The sequence below is a fragment of the Pelobates fuscus genome, chromosome 7 (assembly GCF_036172605.1).
Source record: "Pelobates fuscus isolate aPelFus1 chromosome 7, aPelFus1.pri, whole genome shotgun sequence".
NCBI classification, from domain to species: domain Eukaryota; kingdom Metazoa; phylum Chordata; class Amphibia; order Anura; family Pelobatidae; genus Pelobates; species Pelobates fuscus.
Window position 1 is genome coordinate 27,522,843 of NC_086323.1, and position 21,857 is coordinate 27,544,699.

Genomic DNA, 21,857 nt, shown 5'->3' on the forward strand with positions numbered 1-21,857 from the left:
AGTTTACACATATCCAGGTTCAGTGTTTAGCGTATCGGTTAGTTTACACATATCCAGGTTCAATGTTTAGCGGATCAGTCAGTTTACACATATCCAGGTTCGATGTTTAGCAGATCGGTCAGTTTACACATATCCAGGTTCAGTGTTTAGCGTATCGGTTAGTTTACACATATCCAGGTTCGATGTTGAGCGGATCGGTCAGTTTACACATATCCAGGTTCGATATTTAGCGGATCGGTAAGTTTACACATATCCAGGTTCAGTGTTTAGCGGATCGGTCAGTTTACACATATCCAGGTTCGATATTTAGCAGATCGGTCAGTTTACACATATCCAGGTTCAGTGTTTAGCGGATCGGTCAGTTTACACATATCCAGATTCAGTGTTTAGCGGATCGGTCAGTTTACACATATCCAGGTTCGATGTTTAGAGGATCGGTCAGTTTACACATATCCAGGTTCAATGTTTAGCGGATCAGTCAGTTTACACATTTCCAGGTTCGATGTTTAGCAGATCGGTCAGTTTACACATATCCAGGTTCGATGTTTAGCGGATTGGTCAGTTTACACATATCCCGGTTCGATGTTTAGCGGATCAGTCAGTTTACACATATCCAGGTTCAGTGTTTAGCGGATCGGTCAGTTTACACATATCCAGGTTCGATATTTAGCAGATCGGTCAGTTTACACATATCCAGGTTAAGTGTTTAGCGTATCGGTCAGTTTACACATATCCAGATTCAGTGTTTAGCGTATCGGTCAGTTTACACATATCCAGGTTCGATGTTTAGAGGATCGGTCAGTTTACACATACCCAGGTTCAATGTTTAGCGGATCGGTCAGTTTACACATATCCAGGTTCGATGCTTAGCGGATCAGTCAGTTTACACATTTCCAGGTTCGATGTTTAGCAGATCGGTCAGTTTACACATATCCAGGTTCAATGTTTAGCGGATCAGTCAGTTTACACATTTCCAGGTTCGATGTTTAGCAGATCGGTCAGTTTACACATATCCAGGTTCGTTGTTTAGCAGATCGGTCAGTTTACACATATCCAGGTTCGATGTTTAGCAGATCGGTCAGTTTACACATATCCAGGTTCGATATTTAGCAGATCGGTCAGTTTACACATATCCAGGTTCAGTGTTTAGCGTATCGGTTAGTTTACACATATCCAGGTTCAATGTTTAGCGGATCAATCAGTTTACACATATCCAGGTTCGATGTTTAGCGGATCAGTCAGTTTACACATTTCCAGGTTCGATGTTTAGCGGATTGATCAGTTTACACATATCCAGGTTCGATATTTAGCAGATCGGTCAGTTTACACATATCCAGGTTCGATATTTAGCGGATCGGTCAGTTTACACATATCCAGGTTCAATGTTTAGCGTATCGGTCAGTTTACACATATCCATGTTCAATGTTTAGCGGATCGGTCAGTTTACACATATCCAGGTTCGATGTTTAGCGGATCGGTCAGTTTACACATATCCAGGTTCGATGTTTAGCGTATCGGTCAGTTTACACCTATCCAGGTTCAGTGTTTAGCGTATCGGTCAGTTTACACATATCCAGGTTCGATATTTAGCGTATCGGTCAGTTTACACATATCCAGGTTCAATGTTTAGCGGATCGGTCAGTTTACACATATCCAGGTTCGATGTTTAGCGGATCGATCAGTTTACACATATCCAGGTTAAATGTTTAGCGGATCGATCAGTTTACACATATCCAGGTTCGATGTTTAGCGGATTGGTCAGTTTACACATATCCAGGTTCAGTGTTTAGCGTATCGGTCAGTTTACACATATCCAGGTTCGATATTTAGCATATCGGTCAGTTTACACATATCCAGGTTCGATGTTTAGCGGATCGGTCAGTTTACACATATCCAGGTTCAGTGTTTAGCGGATCGGTCAGTTTACACATATCCAGGTTCGATGTTTAGCGGATTGATCAGTTTACACATAACCAGGTTCGATATTTAGCGTATCGGTTAGTTTACACATATCCAGGTTCAGTGTTTAGCGTATCGGTTAGTTTACACATATCCAGGTTCGATGTTTAGCGGATCGGTCAGTTTACACATATCCAGGTTCGATATTTAGCAGATCGGTCAGTTTACACATATCCAGGTTCAGTGTTTAGCGTATCGGTTAGTTTACACATATCCAGGTTCAATGTTTAGCGGATCAATCAGTTTACACATATCCAGGTTCGATGTTTAGCGGATCAGTCAGTTTACACATTTCCAGGTTCGATGTTTAGCAGATCGGTCAGTTTACACATATCCAGGTTCAGTGTTTAGCGTATCGGTTAGTTTACACATATCCAGGTTCGATGTTGAGCGGATCGGTCAGTTTACACATATCCAGGTTCGATATTTAGCAGATCGGTCAGTTTACACATATCCAGGTTCAGTGTTTAGCGTATCGGTTAGTTTACACATATCCAGGTTCAATGTTTAGCGGATCAGTCAGTTTACACATTTCCAGGTTCGATGTTTAGCAGATCGGTCAGTTTACACATATCCAGGTTCAGTGTTTAGCGTATCGGTTAGTTTACACATATCCAGGTTCGATGTTGAGCGGATCGGTCAGTTTACACATATCCAGGTTCGATATTTAGCAGATCGGTCAGTTTACACATATCCAGGTTCAGTGTTTAGCGTATCGGTTAGTTTACACATATCCAGGTTCAATGTTTAGCGGATCAGTCAGTTTACACATATCCAGGTTCGATGTTTAGCAGATCGGTCAGTTTACACATATCCAGGTTCAGTGTTTAGCGTATCGGTTAGTTTACACATATCCAGGTTCGATGTTGAGCGGATCGGTCAGTTTACACATATCCAGGTTCGATATTTAGCGGATCGGTAAGTTTACACATATCCAGGTTCAGTGTTTAGCGGATCGGTCAGTTTACACATATCCAGGTTCGATATTTAGCAGATCGGTCAGTTTACACATATCCAGGTTCAGTGTTTAGCGGATCGGTCAGTTTACACATATCCAGATTCAGTGTTTAGCGGATCGGTCAGTTTACACATATCCAGGTTCGATGTTTAGAGGATCGGTCAGTTTACACATATCCAGGTTCAATGTTTAGCGGATCAGTCAGTTTACACATTTCCAGGTTCGATGTTTAGCAGATCGGTCAGTTTACACATATCCAGGTTCGATGTTTAGCGGATTGGTCAGTTTACACATATCCCGGTTCGATGTTTAGCGGATCAGTCAGTTTACACATATCCAGGTTCAGTGTTTAGCGGATCGGTCAGTTTACACATATCCAGGTTCGATATTTAGCAGATCGGTCAGTTTACACATATCCAGGTTAAGTGTTTAGCGTATCGGTCAGTTTACACATATCCAGATTCAGTGTTTAGCGTATCGGTCAGTTTACACATATCCAGGTTCGATGTTTAGAGGATCGGTCAGTTTACACATACCCAGGTTCAATGTTTAGCGGATCGGTCAGTTTACACATATCCAGGTTCGATGCTTAGCGGATCAGTCAGTTTACACATTTCCAGGTTCGATGTTTAGCAGATCGGTCAGTTTACACATATCCAGGTTCAATGTTTAGCGGATCAGTCAGTTTACACATATCCAGGTTCGATGTTTAGCGGATCGGTCAGTTTACACATATCCAGGTTCGATGCTTAGCGGATCAGTCAGTTTACACATTTCCAGGTTCGATGTTTAGCAGATCGGTCAGTTTACACATATCCAGGTTCAATGTTTAGCGGATCGGTCAGTTTACACATATCCAGGTTCGTTGTTTAGCAGATCGGTCAGTTTACACATATCCAGGTTCGATGTTTAGCAGATCGGTCAGTTTACACATATCCAGGTTCAATGTTTAGCGGATCAGTCAGTTTACACATTTCCAGGTTCGATGTTTAGCAGATCGGTCAGTTTACACATATCCAGGTTCGATATTTAGCGTATCGGTCAGTTTACACATATTCAGGTTCAGTGTTTAGCGTATCGGTCAGTTTACACATATCCAGGTTCGATGTTTAGCGGATCGGTCAGTTTACACATATCCAGGTTCGATGTTTAGCGGATCGGTCACTTTACACATCCAGGTTCGATGTTTAGCGGATCGGTCAGTTTACACATATCCAGGTTCGATGTTTTTCATATATAGTCCTGTACAATTAAGTCTGGCCATAGATATTTAGTGCCCAGTAAAATTCTATTTGAGGCAGTAGAGCAGCCGACTAGTTTGTTTTTCTGCATCTGTACTTTTATCAGACTAATTTGGGTTATTCTGATAAAAGTATGGTGTTTTCAAAAGTAACTAACCCATTGTATTTGAACATTTTTCATATAACCATTTCCCCCCTTACTTCTGCCTATTCCTAATTCATCGCCTTGTTGCTGTGATTGTTGTAAGCCTCCAATTATTAGTTCACATACACAAACTGAGTACAAAAATACCTACTGTGTATAATGTAGGTATGAGGCCTAATTAGCGACCTCTTTATATCCGTATTCTAACTTGGAACATTGACAAATTACTTTAATGAGCGTGTTTATTATTTGAAGCAGGTGTGTTTCAGTGTAGGAAAATATCCCAGCGTGTTACTGTGTTTGCTTTGAAATATAACTTGGCTGCCTTGTTTCTTGGTGAAGGTCTGTAATTATTGTATGTATGGATAGTCAGTGTGTGATCTGCTTTGGCTGGGAATCTCTTTATTTTTTAAAAGTGGTGGGATTTCACCATGAAACCCTAAAATCTGCCCAATTACACTTTCAGATTGAGTATCTGAGAATATGTCCATTCATTCTGTGAGAATCTGACGATTTCCTCTTAGAATCTGCACAATAAAATTAAGATCCTGAGATTCTACCTATTTATTCAGAGACCATGAGAATCTAGCCATTCACGCAGAGACCCTGACTATCTGCCCAGTTACACAAAGACCTTGAGAACCTGCTTGCTTGCAGAGAGATCAGTCACCCCAACTATCTGCCTATTCTCCCCAGGACCTTTATAATGTTACCAGTCATTGGTATCTCCCAAATCACCTCGAGACTGTGATAATACTCCCATTTATTAGTGTTTTCTACACTAAACTGGGAATAGACAATGCTCCAACTCAGCAGTTTTCAAGTTATTTTGGTGTGCAATTTATCAATTTGCCACAATCTCCATGAGAATATGCTCATTTAACTGAGTTTGGGATAAAAACTCTGAATTGGTGGAAACGCTGATATGTTCTATTGGCACGCATTATTGTACTGTATGTGATACCAGTAACGTTTGATGCAGCGTGTGAGTTAAACACTGTAACGTCATTCCTGTTTTTGCAGTGTCGGAGCGTTGGTGGGCTTATCCATAGCAGCCGTGGTCTTATTGGCATTTATCATCACTGTATGCGTTCTGTGTTACCTGTTCATCAGCAACAAACCACACAACAAGTTGGACAACGGTCTCAGCCTTCAGTCAGCAGGTAAGCTGGAAACTGTGAGTCCGTCCCATCACCGAGACCCATTGATACGAAGCTTAGTCTGCTTCTTGTATTTTGCTTACCGTAATTTGTTTTAATGTCGGTTGTATTACACAAGAAGAATGGATCATGGAGCACTTACCAGCTGTGTTTTAAAACTCATTGCACGAGTAATTACATATCACACGGAATCATTAATCAATGCTTCTTTGTGATCCATTGTGGATTGAAATTCTGTAATGGTAGCGTCCATAAAAGTGGAGGTACAAGCTTAATTAACGATCAGTAATGGTCGAGTTGAAGAATGGGTTACAAATAGACGTGCATTTACGGCACTCTTTATTAAACGAATTGATGTGTTTGCATGACGAATCGCTTCGTCTAACATTGAATCCCTTTCAATTTGTTTTTAGGATTGATCAATCAAAAACAAATCAATTGAGGTTCTATGCCAGACAAAATTGATTTGTTGCCAAACAGATGGATTAATTTAAGAAAGAGTACAACAAATGCACGTCTAGTTACCAAGCTACTGCTAAATATATCATTTCAGTCCATGACAAAAAAAAAAATGAAAAAAAAAAAATGGTAAAAAGTTATTGGCTACAACGTTAACACTATGAATAGGAATTTTCTGATAAATATGAATTTGCCATGGAATACACTTATTGCAGTAACATTTCCAGGGTTGTTCAATAAAGTGAAAATTCTAAGTGAATTCAAGGTGAATTTCAAATTTAAAGTGAAAAAGTCATCCATCCTCTCAGTTCGGCTACTCTGGCCTTAAGTTTGAAATCACTTTGAATTCTCACTTTAGTAATTATCCCTGTGGGTATCTCACAGGAGGAAGGATGAATGCCATGGTTTTCTTCAACCGTTGTTGTAGCAGTGAGTGCTTGGCAGACTGGGTTACCCAGTGGGTGAATCATTTGACCTGGTCAGGCCTTTGGATACTTTTGATTGTAAATGTCAGTCCGTTATTGCAACCTGACATGGTGTTGGCTTTAGTGGACCTTTCCATGGTGTAAATAACCTAACACGCACGCAAGGACAAAACGTTAAAGAGAACAGACAGGAACATATTACTGGTCCTTAGTGTGTCTAGGCTTAATGTAAAAAGGCTGGAGACACACAAAGAATAAACTGATAAAAAGCTGAGATCAATGGACACAGAAATACACCGAATCCGTAAACAAGCCAAGGTCCACCAAGTCATAAAATAGAAATAAGAAGTAATGAGAATTTAACACACTCTCGGGTTACTAAGACACACGACAGGATAATGTCCAAGAGTTGTCTATTGTCATTGTGATGCTAGAACTTCAGTAATGTCACTAAAATGATGCAACGAGCTGCAGCTCCAAAACACAACGCATGTCAGGATGTGTATATGGAGCTGCCGATGTGGAGCAGTCAGGAAAGGACTCTATAATAATGCAGGGCACTAATACGTGTCCTACAGAAGTGCCCATATGGGGTAGGAGCAGCGAACGTTTCCCTGGATTGGCTCATGTGTATTTATACAACAATATCCTGCTTTCTGACTGACTTTCAGAAATTACACTGATTGGATTTTACTGTAAATTCTTTTAATGAGGCCAAGTGTCATCTTAACTCCAGAGTCAAGATGAACTGTGACAAAGTGTACTCAACAACAAAATGGAAAACAAGCACAATCCGTACAATGCACCATTACCGCACAGACTGCGCTGACCTATTTCTGTTTATCCTCTCTCTGTAACGTCATTAACAGGTTGAAGTATAAGGTGGCAAAGGCAGCTAGGGCCCAGGTTTTTACAGGAGCCTTCTGCTCCCGAAAGATAAACAGGAGGGTCTCAAATAAAACACCTCCTCCAACCTCCAGACACCACACAGCCTACCCCACACATAATACTCAGTCACACTCAGGCTACACTCCCCTCCCCTCCACAAACACACAACACTAATCCACACAAAACACTTATCCAGTACACAGGCACACTCACATACAGCTCTTAGCCTCCTCCTTTACAAACAACACTCAGCCACTACACTCACTCTCAGATAGACAACACTCAGCCACTACATGCACTCTCAGATAGACAACACTCAGCCAATACACTCACTCTCAGATAGACAACACTCAGCCACTACACTCACTCTCAGATAGACAACACTCAGCCACTACACTCACTCTCAGATAGACAACACTCAGCCACTACACTCACTCTCAGATAGACAACACTCAGCCACTACACTCACTCTCAGATAGACAACACTCAGCCACTACACTCACTCTCAGATAGACAACACTCAGCCATTACACTCACTCTCAGATAGACAACACTCAGCCACTACATGAACTCTCACACACGGAGCAGTCAATCTCCCCAACACACATGCAACACTCAGCTACCACACACAACACTCATAGAACAGAGCTTAGGGATCTAGGGCTCTGTATTGATAACACTAAAGTGTTCCTCTGTCCCAACCTCCCTCACAGCTCCCCTTGTGGCACTCAAAGGGTTCAATGACACTTGAAATCACTCAATTTACCCCAGAGCCGAGGTCCCTCTGCGCTGGCTCCCTCTCTGCCTCCTATAATACTAGCACTGAGGGGGAGCCTAATGTGCATGCACAGCATGCACCATAATGCTGGATGTCCTCATGCACAATGTTGTTTCATGGAGTCAAACTCTGTGAAACAGCAAGAAGTGCCTCTGGTGGCTGTTTGGTAGACAGCCACTAGAGGGAATCATAACCCTGCAATATGAACATTGTAGTTTCTCTAAAACGGCAATGTTTTAAATTACAGGGTTAAGGGGACAGAGACAATGAGAGGAAGTGGTCCGAGAGCCTATATTGTCCCTTTTTTCAATGTAATCTGACCCCTGTATAATTTCAATCCCCCCCACCACCACTTCTAACATTATTTCTATCCATTGATGCATTAACACAGCTGCGTACAGGTACTATATTCACATATTAAAACCGAATACATTGTAAGTAAAAATATGCAAATTCAAACATTTATACGTATACAGTTGCCAAATTCGAATATATTAGATTTTTTTTATGCCTGGATGTAAATCTGTCCCTTTCTATGATATATTGATGCATGACTTGTTCACTTTATCCTTATAAAATCTTACAATTTCAAGTCGAATCAGGAAATAAAAATTGTATACTTAAAAAATAATAAACAAACGAGTGATTGGATACAAAAATGAAATTAAAAAAAAAAAAGAACTAATTATGCTTTTCAACAGTACAAATACAGCAATCGACCACTTTTTAGTTTATTTGTGTTCCCATTGGACATTTCAGTAATACCCACTATGTATAATTAAACTAGTCAGAAAACAATTTTCCACTCGCGATGTATGAAAATACTTTGTGACATCTTCCCGGCAAACAATGCCTCCTAGATTCAAATTATTTCTTGTGACATTTCTTGTGAGAGTTAATCACTAACGTGAGAATTCAAAATGAATTCAAACTGAACTTTAAGTTTAAGGCCAAAGTAGGTGAAACGGCAGCTATGACCTTAAATTTGGAATTCACTTTAAATTCACTTTTAATCCCCTTTTCCTATATCTCTATTGTATTTCGACACAACAGCTTAGAAATAAAAGATGAGCGAAAATCTTTATTAAATTGATTATAAAGTAATGGCTACTCTTACCTAAATGGATACAGTTAGCAGGGGTGTTATTTATCATTTTCTCTGACAAGCTACCATTAGCATGATATTAGTCGTATATTTATATATCCAAGCTCAGTCCTGGTGGATGAACACTCGTTTTTCAAGCACAATCTAGGTAAGATACATTAAAATGCATTGAATTATTCTGTCGGTAGATTTTATTTACTTTTATCATGGAACAGTTTGCATTTTCCTGTCGTTTTGTTGCGGCATTTGATTGGCGCATGTAGTGTGCATGCGCTCTAGTCTCGCAATGCTTCTCTATGGAGAAGCATTGGATTGGATGAGATCATCAACATTGTTTATCTCAACCAAAGAGGCGGATCAGCAGCAAGGAGAGCAGCACGGCGGGGGCTGAAAGGTAAGTATTACATTTCAAAGCCTCACATGGGGAAGGGAGAGTGGGAAGGGGCACTAGATAGGCCTCAGGACACTCTAGCATTAGGAGTACATGTTTGTATACTGTTCCTTTAATGATCAGGACCCCAGAGATACTGCACATTTAAAAAAAACAAAAAAAACAAACTTAAATTTAAATAAAAATGAAATATGCGTCTGGCCTCTTACAAAAAGTAAATGTAGATGGCTTTTAATTTTCATGATGTTTTATCAGACATTGTTGGGAGCCTGGAGGTCCCTTTAAACCATTTATGTGGAATATATATTAATAAATACAGACTGTAGCGGAACGCAGTAAGCCTGTCCTGCAATATGCCTGTATGACTATATTCCTTATAATTTTGCCTGTGTTGAATTGCTATTCATTTATTTAAAGTGTGAATTGTATGTTATTCGGTAGTTTCCATCCGTACTATATACTTATGGAAACTACCGAACGGAGGGACCACCCCGGAGAGAAGTGTGCCAGTAATTAAGGTTCACATTCTTTCAAACCGCAAGTTACCGGCTCATTAACATTGTGTTTGGGTGGCCGCCATTCGGCATGCGTACACGTGGCGGCGGCCATCTTACGCATGAAAATCTCAGCGGTGTTTTGTCGTCGAGTGTCTGGAACCCAAATCGGACACTCAAACAACCAAACACCGCTGAAACCTCCAGAGCTCCGTAACTGCCGAACGGAGAGACCTAACAAATCCCCATTCGGTAGTTACAAAGTACCAAATGAGGGAATCACTATCTAGGTGAATTAAAGTATGGATGGCAGTTATAAATGTCTGTTTTAACTGCCGAACGGAGACCGACCGCAGGGCCCATTCTCATGGAACCCTTTTCGGATACCAACTCGTGTGCGGTCGGTCAAACTTCACCTTCCTGTAACTGCCGAACCACTGGTCCGATCTGGGTGAATTTTGGATATTATATTCACCCAGATCAGGGCTACCTAGCGGTACCCTAATATTAAGGATATGTGATGGTTTAGGGGTACATCCAAGTTTGGGGTAAAGTACTGTACAAGTTAAGGGGATTATGACTCACTCTGAGGGGAGGAGATGTGTGGGAGGTAACAAGCACTGCATTGGTTACTGTCATAATTACTGTAGTTCCCTCCCTTGCATGGGAGCAGGCTTTATAAGAAATCTTGGAATAAACGATTGTCAGTTCTACTCCTGAAACTGTGTGTCGTCCAGTTATTGGGAGTGCTGTGGGGATATTGCTGTACCTTTTTACCTGCTGGAAACTATGCTGTGGATTCACCAATGACTTGTTCCTGAGCCTTCCTTGGATCTAAAGTGGAGAATAGCTGCGAGAAATCAGCTCTCCGCTACATTGGTTGGCAGCGCTGGGATCCAGACTCACAGAGGAACAAGGATTAATGGAGATTGACCTTTCTACGCTAAAGAGAACCACATTGAAAGACCTTCTGGAAGCGAAAGGTGTTTCTGCCAGCAGCAAATCCAAAGCAACGCTTATCACCGAAGTAATGGCAGAGTACAGAGCAGAAGAGGTCCAGGCCACGGAACAAAGACCTGAAACAGAACAGGAGGAGTTCCAAAGGCATTTACAATTCAGACTGGCCTTTTATGGGGAAAACCCACCAACAGAGATCATCTCTAAAACAATGACAGAGGTGCAGGAGTTTGTGATGAGAAACAGGAGACCACAAACACCGGAAAGAAGTGCAGCAGGAGCTGTGACACAAGAGGGTAAGCCTAAAATTCCCTATCAAGCTTTTAAAACGTATGTGGAAGCAGAGGAGGATATAGATGCCTTCCTCCAAGACTTTGAGAGACTGTGTACGCTGCATAACATACCAAGGGAAGAGTGGGTACCCATATTAGCAGGACGGCTGTCAGGAAGGGCAGCTGAAGCTTACCGCACTGTGCCTGATATTGAAATTAGGAACTATAGCCGGGTAAAAGAGATTATCCTGGCCCGGTATGCAATAACACCAGAGGCATACCGGAGGCGCTTCAGGGAATTGAAAAAGGCGGACAAAGATTCGCACGCAGAGTGGGCTTGCCGACTAGAAAGGGCAGCTCTTGGGTGGATGCAGTCAAGTAAAGCGCGGTCCATGGAGGACTTGTGACAAATGCTGCTGTTGGAGCAGTTTTATGAGGGGATATCCTCAGAACTACAGGAATGGGTGAGGGATCGTAACCCCACCACCCTCACCGAGGCTGCCAAAAAGGCAGATGATTTTATGGACGCTCGCAGACAAACCAAGGCAGTGAGTACCAAACCTGCCATGCGGCCACTAGGGGGGAATTCCTTCTCTCCTAACCCTCAACCCCCACCAAGACAACTCCCTCCACCAGCACCAGCAGCAGCGCAGCAGAGATACCGCACACCTGCTTCTGTGCAATGCCACCGATGCCAGAAGTGGGGACATTTCCAACGAGATTGTCCGCAGTCTAGAGACCGCACCACCTGGATCCGACCAGGGCCTCCACCACCACCACCGAGAGCAGCAGCGCATCACTACCAGGACGAGGTACCACTTCCCTACAGCTCTGCCGTTCCAGTCACGACTGTGGAACAGTGGGAAGTGCTGCATGAGGCCAATCCCTTACAAGCGCAGGCGGATAATCGACAGCACCATAGGCAGACCGTATATCTGGAAGGGAAGCCTATGCAGGGGCTCAGGGACTCGGGAGCCACCATCACCCTGGTGCAAAGTCATTTGGTTTCGGACAAAGCCAAACTGAATAAGACTGTGGCTGTCAGGGTTGCAGGGGGAGCCGTGTATCGGCTAGACACAGCCAGGGTACACTTGCATTGGGGTGCGGGGTTTGGGAATGTGGAAGTGGGACTAATGCCGCAATTACCTGCTGAGGTGGTCCTAGGGAATGATCTGGGCAAACTCACCTCCGCATTTGAACCACAAACTACTGAGGAGGCACACCCAGTAGTCACCAGGCAACAGGCCCGCACCCAGCACAACAACGCACTGCCGGAGGTCCAGGTAAGAGATTCCTCCCCTTCCCTAGACTGTATCCCTTGGGCCCCTCCTGACGAGTTTGTAGCCGAGGTGATCACTGACCCTACCTTACAAGTATACCGAGACAAGGTCACCTCTATCCAACCAGGGGCGGAGGGGGAAAGATTTGTATGGGACAGGCAGTTATTATACCGGGAAATGAGTAAAGAGATAGCTGGGTCAGAACCCATAACTGCAAGACAGCTGGTGGTACCGCAGAGGTACCGAACCGAATTACTCCGGATAGCGCACGATATTCCGCTATCCGGACATTTGGGGGTCAGCCGTACCAGATATCGGCTGACCCAAAGTTTCTTCTGGCCAGGGATTAGCCAGGAGGTGCGCAGGTATTGTAACACCTGCGATACGTGCCAGAGGGTAGGAAAGAGGGGGGATAAGAGTAAGGCGAAGCTGCACCCCCTACCCATAATTGAGGAACCCTTTCATAGGGTTGCAGTAGACATTGTAGGCCCCTTCCGGAAGCCTAGCCCATCAGGCAAACGGTACATTTTGACCGTAGTGGACTACGCCACTCGCTACCCCGAGGCGGTAGCCTTAACTAATATACATGCAGAGACGGTGGCTGAGGCGCTGATGCAGATTTTCTCCCGGATGGGGTTACCCAGGGAGATCATCTCGGATCAGGGCACTCAGTTCACGGCAGAGGTCACCCAACAACTCTGGAAGTTCTGTAAAATTAAGCCCATAATTAGTGCTCCGTACCACCCCCAGACTAATGGGCTCTGCGAACGGTTCAATGGCACCTTAAAACAGATGCTCCGAACCTTCGCAGAGACTCACCGAGACTGGGAAAAATTCCTGCCGCACTTACTGTTTGCTTACAGGGAGGTGCCGCAGGAATCTACGGGATTTTCCCCCTTTGAACTGCTATTCGGGAGGAGAGTAAGGGGACCCCTGGACTTGATTAGAGAACACTGGGAGGGAGACCGTAGCGCTGACGGCACCCCTATTGTACCATATGTGTTGGCCCTCCGAGATCGCCTGGAAGCACTCACAAAGACGGTAAAGGAAAACCTACAGGCAGCTCAGACGCGTCAGCGCACCTGGTACGATAGAGGCGCCAGGGACCGCAGCTTTCAGGTCGGACAGAAAGTTTTAATTTTAAAACCTGTCCGACACGATAAGCTACAGGCCGCCTGGCAAGGCCCTTATAAAGTGGTAGAACAACGATGTGACACCACTTATATAATTGGCCACTGCGCAGGGAATGGGGGGCGACGCATGATCCATGTGAACATGCTGAAGCCTTACCAAGAACGATCAGAGGAGGTGACAGCTATCTGCGCCCCCACCTCTGAAGAAGGCGACAGCCTACCCCTCCCCGATCTGTTAGAAGACGGACAGATGGCTGGGGATTTAGGAGCAGTTGTACTGGGGGATCGGTTGAGCCCACAGGAGCGTATCGAGGTACAACAACTACTGCAAGAAAAGCAGGAGACCTTTTCTAATGTACCTGGATACACCCCTCTGGCTACCCACCGAGTAGAAACCCCTGGTCAACTTCCCATGCGCCAGACTCCGTACCGCATCCCTGAAGCGGTACGGGAGAATATGCGCAAAGAGATTGAAGAGATGATACAGTTAGGAGTCATTGAGCCCTCAGATAGCCCCTGGGCCTCTCCAGTAGTCCTCGTACCTGTCAGGGTACCTGAAGCCTCTACCTCTGAGAGAGGTAGAGACTTAGAAGTTTATCCGTCCGGACGGCATGTCTCCTCGGCCCCTCGCGGTTCACTCGTTCTTGCTAACGCCGGCCGCGAGGGAGTCACTTCCTTTTATAGCAGGAGGACCGGAGGTCGACGTCATGACGCCAACCCGGAACGTCCTGTCACTCAAATCTCGGGAGACGAATCAGGACTCGCCGGAGGCGTGTCTTCTCTCCCTAGCCAGGATACTTAACAGTGGCTCTCTCATTTACTCATTGCCCTGTCGTGGTTCTAGTCCGCCTAGTCACACAGTGCTTTGTTATTCTCTTGCCTTTTGGTTCTGATCCGGCTTTGGTATTTACTCTCCTGTCTTTCTGTTATCCTTGACCCGGCTTGTCTCTCGCTTACCTGTCTTCTCGTTCCCTCGACCTCGGCTTGTCTCTGACCATTCTATCGTAGTTATACGTTAAGTCCGGCCATTCTAAGGACCGGTATACGTATCTGCTACTCTTTGTACTCTGCGTGTTGGATCCCTGACCCGATCCTGACATTACGACAGGGCCATGGATCCTGCAGGTACAAATTGTCAGCTTGGTTCTCCTGATCCTAGGTTTGACGCCATGGATCATAGGATGGATCAGATGGCTCTAGCACTACAGGCGCTGCTGTCTCGTCCTATTAATCCACCTGAGGAGATGCGTAATATGTCTGCTTCTTCTGTGGGTTCAGGGCTAGAGGTAGCTACTGTGGGTGCTTCTTCCCGAGTTACCCCACCTGTACGTTATGCTGGTTCTCCTGAGAGGTGTCGTGGCTTTTTGAACCAGATCAGTATTCATTTCAAGCTACAGCCTCGTTCATACCCTACTGATAGGGCAAAAGTGGGATTTATTATTACCTTACTCATTGAGAAAGCTCTGAGATGGGCTAATCCGTTGTGGGAGAATGATAATCCATTAGTCTATAACTATAATGCCTTTGTAGCTGCTTTTAAAAGAACTTTTGATCCCCCTGGCAGGAGGGTCAATGCAGCCAGATTACTGTTGCGCCTTAGACAAGACAACCAAACACTTGTGGATTACGCACTAGAGTTCAGGTCTTTGGCGGCAGAGGTAAAATGGAATGAACAGGCCTATATAGACGTATTCTTAAATGGATTATCTGATGTAATACTTGATGAGGTAGCGACAAGAGAGCTTCCCGAGAACCTGGAGGACTTAATTTCCTTTATCTCTCGTATTGACGAACGTCTAAGGGAGAGACAGAATACTCGAGATAGAACCGGTAAATCTTCCTTTAGACTAGCACCATCATTTCAAATTTCTGAAACCAAAAATCCACAGGTTTCAGAACCTATGCAGTTAGGCCTTACTCGTCTCTCAGAGGAGGAGAGACAGTACAGGAGAAGGGAGGGACTGTGTATGTATTGTGGGGCCAGAGGTCATGTACGTTTGAGCTGTCCCAGTCGTCCGGGAAACGCTCGCACCTAAGTTTCTCTAGAGGACAGACCTTGGGTGTTTCGATTTTGTCCTCTACTCATAACTACAAAGAACATAGACTCCTATTACCGGTCTCTTTAACTTGGGAGAAGGGAACTTTAGAGACTATGGCATTGATAGACTCCGGCGCTGCTGAGAGTTTTATCGACCAAAAGTTTCTCACCAAACACACTATCCCATCCCAGTTAAGGAAGACACCCTTGGCTGTTGAAGCCATTGATGGTAGACCTTTAGTTGAGCCTGTGATTTTCCGGGAGACCACACCTCTTTACTTAACTACTGGTATTCTACACAAGGAGGAAATATCCCTACTACTCATTTCATCTCCTTCTGTTCCCATAGTCCTGGGATACTCCTGGCTTAAGAGACATAACCCCGTTATAGATTGGAGATCAGGGGAAATAGTTTCGTGGGGTCAGGATTGTCAAGAGAATTGTTTAAAGAAAGTGTCACCTCTTTGTAGTGTCAACTCACTTAATAACGCTACCGACTCTACCAAAGTACAGATACCGTCCTTGTATCAAGATTTAAAGGCAGTATTTGACAAAGAAAGGCTGATACCTTACCACCACATAGGCCTTTTGATTGCAAAATTAATTTACTTTCTGGTACCATGCCCCCCAGGGGTCATGTATACCCTTTGTCTACGAATGAAAACTTAGTTCTAGAGGAGTATATTCGTGAAAACCTAGACAAGGGGTTCATTAGAAGATCCTCCTCTCCTGCTGGGGCTGGATTTTTTTTTGTTAAAAAGAAGGATGGTTCTTTAAGACCCTGCATTGACTACCGAGGTCTTAACAAGATAACCATCAGAAATGTATATCCGATTCCCTTGATCACCAAGCTTTTTGATAGTTTAAAAAGTTCTAAGATTTTCACTAAGTTAGATCTTAGAGGTGCTTATAATTTGGTGAGAATTCACGACGGAGACGAGTGGAAAACTGCATTCAATACTCGATATGGGCACTATGAGTATACTGTAATGCCTTTTGGTCTCTGCAATGCCCCGGCGGTATTTCAGGACCTTATTAATGAGGTTCTTAGGGAGTTTCAAGATGACTGTGTGATTGTATACCTTGATGATATACTTATACATTCCAGGGATATTGAAACTCACCACGGACAAGTCAGAAGGGTTTTACACAAACTTCTTCAGCATGGCTTATACTGCAAACTAGAGAAATGCAGCTTTGACCAATCCCAAACTACCTTTCTTGGTTATGTGATTTCTGGGGAGGGGTTTGAAATGGATCCGGAGAAGCTCCAATCCATATTAGATTGGCCTTTACCTAAGGGTCTCAAGGCTATCCAGAGATTTATTGGTTTCTCCAATTACTACAGACGTTTCATTAAGGGATACTCCTCTATCATTGCTCCCATCACCAATATGACCAAACAAGGGGCTGATACTAAGAATTGGTCTACTGAAGCACTTCTGGCTTTTAGGACACTCAAGGAGTTGTTTGCTTCCGCACCAATTTTAGTTCACCCTGATACTACACTACCTTTCCTACTCGAAGTTGACGCTTCTGAGACAGGTATAGGTGCTGTTCTGTCCCAAAGGTTGGGTGTAGATAAACCATTACATCCTTGTGGATACTTTTCCAAAAAATTGTCAGGTACTGAAAGCAGATATGACATTGGTGACAGGGAACTACTAGCGGTTATAATGGCCTTGAAGGAGTGGAGACATTTATTGGAGGGTACTTTGCATCCTGTTACTATTTTGACAGATCATAAAAACTTATCCTATATTGGAGAGGCTAAACGACTATCATCTAGACAGGCTCGTTGGTCCATATTTCTCACTCACTTTAACTACGTACTCACATATAGGCCAGGTTCTAAGAATTCTAAAGCCGATGCCTTATCTCGCCAATATGAACCTGCTGCCGTATCTGAGCCGGTTTTGTCCTCTATAGTACCCAAGTGTAACATTATCGCTAACACTACTCTCAAAGTCCATTCTCCGCTACTTGATCAGATAAGGAGCTTGCAGCATCTGGCACCCAGACTGACTCCGGCTTCCAGACATTTCGTTCCTCCTGAACTCCAATTGGAGCTCTTACAGTGTCTTCATGAGAGTAAGGTGGCTGGTCATCCGGGTGTTCGCAAGACGTATTCTTTGATCTCCAAGGATTTCTGGTGGCCTTCGTTACGGAAGGATATTAAGGATTTTATCGGAGTTTGTGAGGTCTGTACTAAAACTAAACTACCGCATTCGCTTCCTTGTGGCCTTCTACAACCTCTGGAAATTCCTGACAAACCTTGGTCCTGTGTGGCAATGGACTTTATTGTGGATTTGCCTGTTTCTAAAAGGCACACTGTTATCCTCACCGTAGTCGATAGGTTTACCAAGATGGCACATTTCGTACCTTTGCCTAAACTCCCGACTTCTCCTGAATTGGCGGAGATCTTTGCTAAAGAGATTTTTCGCTTGCATGGGATTCCTTCGGAGATCACTTCTGATAGAGGCTCCAAATTTGTTTCACGTTTTTGGAGATCGTTCTGTTCTCAATTAGGCATCAAATTGAATTTTTCGTCCGCCTATCATCCTCAGTCTAACGGAGCTGCCGAACGAACCAACCAGAAGATTGAGCAATACTTACGTTGCTTTGTTTCCGAACACCAGGACGATTGGGTCGGTTTGATTCCTTGGGCGGAGTTTGCGCACAACAATCTCGTTTGTGACTCTACGCATTCAAGCCCCTTCTTCATGAACTATGGCTTTCATCCATCTATTCTTCCCTCGGTTTCTCCTTCCCAAGGAGTGCCGTCGGTTGATGTCCATGTGGCCAATTTGAGGAAGTTGTGGGATCAGACTCGACAGATTCTTCTACACAATTCTATGCTGGTTAAGAAACATGCTGACAAACGTAGAAGGGCGGCTCCGAATTTTGTTCCAGGTGATAGTTTGGTTGAGTACTAGGAATATTCGCCTTAAAGTTCCTTCCATGAAATTCGCTCCTCGCTATATTGGTCCCTACAGGATCTTGACTCGAATTAACCCAGTGGCGTATCGTCTGGCTCTCCCAGCTACTTTACGCATCCCGAACTCCTTTCACGTGTCATTGCTGAAACCTCTAATCTGTAACAGATTCTCCTCCACAATCGCCCCTCCGCGCCCTGTTCAGGTGGAGGGTCAGGAGGAGTATGAGGTTAACTCCATTATTGATTCTCGTGTCTCCCGGGGGAGAGTACAATATTTGGTTGACTGGAAGGGTTATGGTCCTGAGGAGAGGAGTTGGGTACCACAAGAGGATGTTCATGCTCCTCGCCTTCGCAGGGCATTTCACTCCCGCTTCCCATCTCGCCCCGGCTCCTTCCGCCCGGTGGGCGTATCTGAGAGGGGGGGTACTGTCAGGGTACCTGAAGCCTCTACCTCTGAGAGAGGTAGAGACTTAGAAGTTTATCCGTCCGGACGGCATGTCTCCTCGGCCCCTCGCGGTTCACTCGGTCTTGCTAACGCCGGCCGCGAGGGAGTCACTTCCTTTTATAGCAGGAGGACCGGAGGTCGACGTCATGACGCCAACCCGGAACGTCCTGTCACTCAAATCTCGGGAGACGAATCAGGACTCGCCGGAGGCGTGTCTTCTCTCCCTAGCCAGGATACTTAACAGTGGCTCTCTCATTTACTCATTGCCCTGTCGTGGTTCTAGTCCGCCTAGTCACACAGTGCTTTGTTATTCTCTTGCCTTTTGGTTCTGATCCGGCTTTGGTATTTACTCTCCTGTCTTTCTGTTATCCTTGACCCGGCTTGTCTCTCGCTTACCTGTCTTCTCGTTCCCTCGACCTCGGCTTGTCTCTGACCATTCTATCGTAGTTATACGTTAAGTCCGGCCATTCTAAGGACCGGTATACGTATCTGCTACTCTTTGTACTCTGCGTGTTGGATCCCTGACCCGATCCTGACAGTACCAAAACGGGACGGCACGACCCGCTTTTGCGTGGACTACAGGAGATTGAATGAGAAAACCGTATCCGACGCATACCCGATGCCTAGGATAGATGAGTTGCTGGACCGGATGGCCAGGGGTCAATACCTTACCACTATTGATTTGTGTAAAGGGTATTGGCAGATTCCCTTGGCCCCGGACGCCATCCCTAAGTCCGCCTTTGTCACCCCATTCGGCCTGTACCAATTTAAGGTCATGCCGTTTGGGATGAAAAACGCGCCGGCTACCTTCCAGCGGATGGTGGACCGCCTCCTAGATGGGTTCCAAGACTATACATGAACATATCTCGATGATATTGCCATATTTAGCGATACCTGGCAGGAACACTTGGCCCATATAGGAGCAGTTCTAGACAGGATCAGGGAGGCTGGTTTGACCCTAAAACCAGCGAAATGTAGCATTGGGATGGCCGAGGTACAGTACCTGGGCCACAGAGTAGGCTGTGGTAAACAAAAGCCGGAACCAGCCAAAGTAGAGGCAGTATCACAGTGGCCTACCCCGAAAACTAAAACCCAGGTGTTAGCCTTCCTAGGGACAGCAGGGTATTACCGGAAGTTTGTGCCCAATTATAGTGCCCTGGCCAAACCCCTCACTGACCTGACACGTAAAAACCTTCCCCGCCAAGTAACCTGGACCCCGGAGTGTGAGCAGGCATTCCAACACTTGAAAGATGCCCTTGTTAATGCCCCTGTCTTGGCCGCTCCCAATCCAACTAAACGTTTTCTTGTTCACACAGACGCTTCTATGTTTGGATTGGGGGCAGTATTGAGCCAAGTCGGGACCGATGGCGGAGAACATCCAGTGGCTTACATCAGTCGCAAACTTTTACCTCGGGAAGTAAGCTACGCCGCCATCGAGAAGGAATGCCTGGCTGTGGTGTGGGCCTTAAAGAAATTACAACCCTATTTGTATGGACAGGCTTTTTCTTTGCTCACGGATCACAACCCGTTGGTCTAGCTGAACCGGGTGGCTGGGGACAATGCCAGGCTGCTGCGCTGGAGTTTGGCGCTGCAGCCCTTTGACTTTAACATTCAATACCGCCCGGGTAAGCAAAATGGAAACGCCGATGGGTTGTCACGACAAACTGATCTGGAGAAATAATCCGTGAGCACCCCGGTCATCCCCAAGCCGATCCGTGTGGGATCAGACTGTGTATGCCGGCTTGTGGGCAAGGGGGAGCAGTGTAGCGGAACGCAGTAAGCCTGTCCTGCAATATGCCTGTATGACTATATTCCTTATAATTTTGCCTGTGTTGAATTGCTATTCATTTATTTAAAGTGTGAATTGTATGTTATTCGGTAGTTTCCATCCGTACTATATACTTATGGAAACTACCGAACGGAGGGACCACCCCGGAGAGAAGTGTGCCAGTAATTAAGGTTCACATTCTTTCAAACCGCAAGTTACCGGCTCATTAACATTGTGTTTGGGTGGCCGCCATTCGGCATGCGTACACGTGGCGGCGGCCATCTTACGCATGAAAATCTCAGCGGTGTTTTGTCGTCGAGTGTCTGGAACCCAAATCGGACACTCAAACAACCAAACACCGCTGAGACCTCCAGAGCTCCGTAACTGCCGAACGGAGAGACCTAACAAATCCCCATTCGGTAGTTACAAAGTACCAAATGAGGGAATCACTATCTAGGTGAATTAAAGTATGGATGGCAGTTATAAATGTCTGTTTTAACTGCCGAACGGAGACCGACCGCAGGGCCCATTCTCATGGAACCCTTTTCGGATACCAACTCGTGTGCGGTCGGTCAAACTTCACCTTCCTGTAACTGCCGAACCACTGGTCCGATCTGGGTGAATTTTGGATATTATATTCACCCAGATCAGGGCTACCTAGCGGTACCCTAATATTAAGGATATGTGATGGTTTAGGGGTACATCCAAGTTTGGGGTAAAGTACTGTACAAGTTAAGGGGATTATGACTCACTCTGAGGGGAGGAGATGTGTGGGAGGTAACAAGCACTGCATTGGTTACTGTCATAATTACTGTAGTTCCCTCCCTTGCATGGGAGCAGGCTTTATAAGAAATCTTGGAATAAACGATTGTCAGTTCTACTCCTGAAACTGTGTGTCGTCCAGTTATTGGGAGTGCTGTGGGGATATTGCTGTACCTTTTTACCTGCTGGAAACTATGCTGTGGATTCACCAATGACTTGTTCCTGAGCCTTCCTTGGATCTAAAGTGGAGAATAGCTGCGA

General features: G+C 44.9%; 1 protein-coding gene across 1 annotated transcript in view; it reads left to right on the forward strand.

Moving 5' to 3' along the window:
* SHISAL2A (shisa like 2A) overlaps positions 1 to 21,857 on the forward strand; it is a 140,956-nt gene that overhangs the window by 25,140 nt on the left and 93,959 nt on the right. The window contains exon 2 of the mRNA XM_063427202.1: positions 5,327 to 5,466. Coding sequence (XP_063283272.1) covers positions 5,327 to 5,466 — 140 coding nt within the window. The remainder of the gene's footprint in view (positions 1 to 5,326; positions 5,467 to 21,857) is intronic.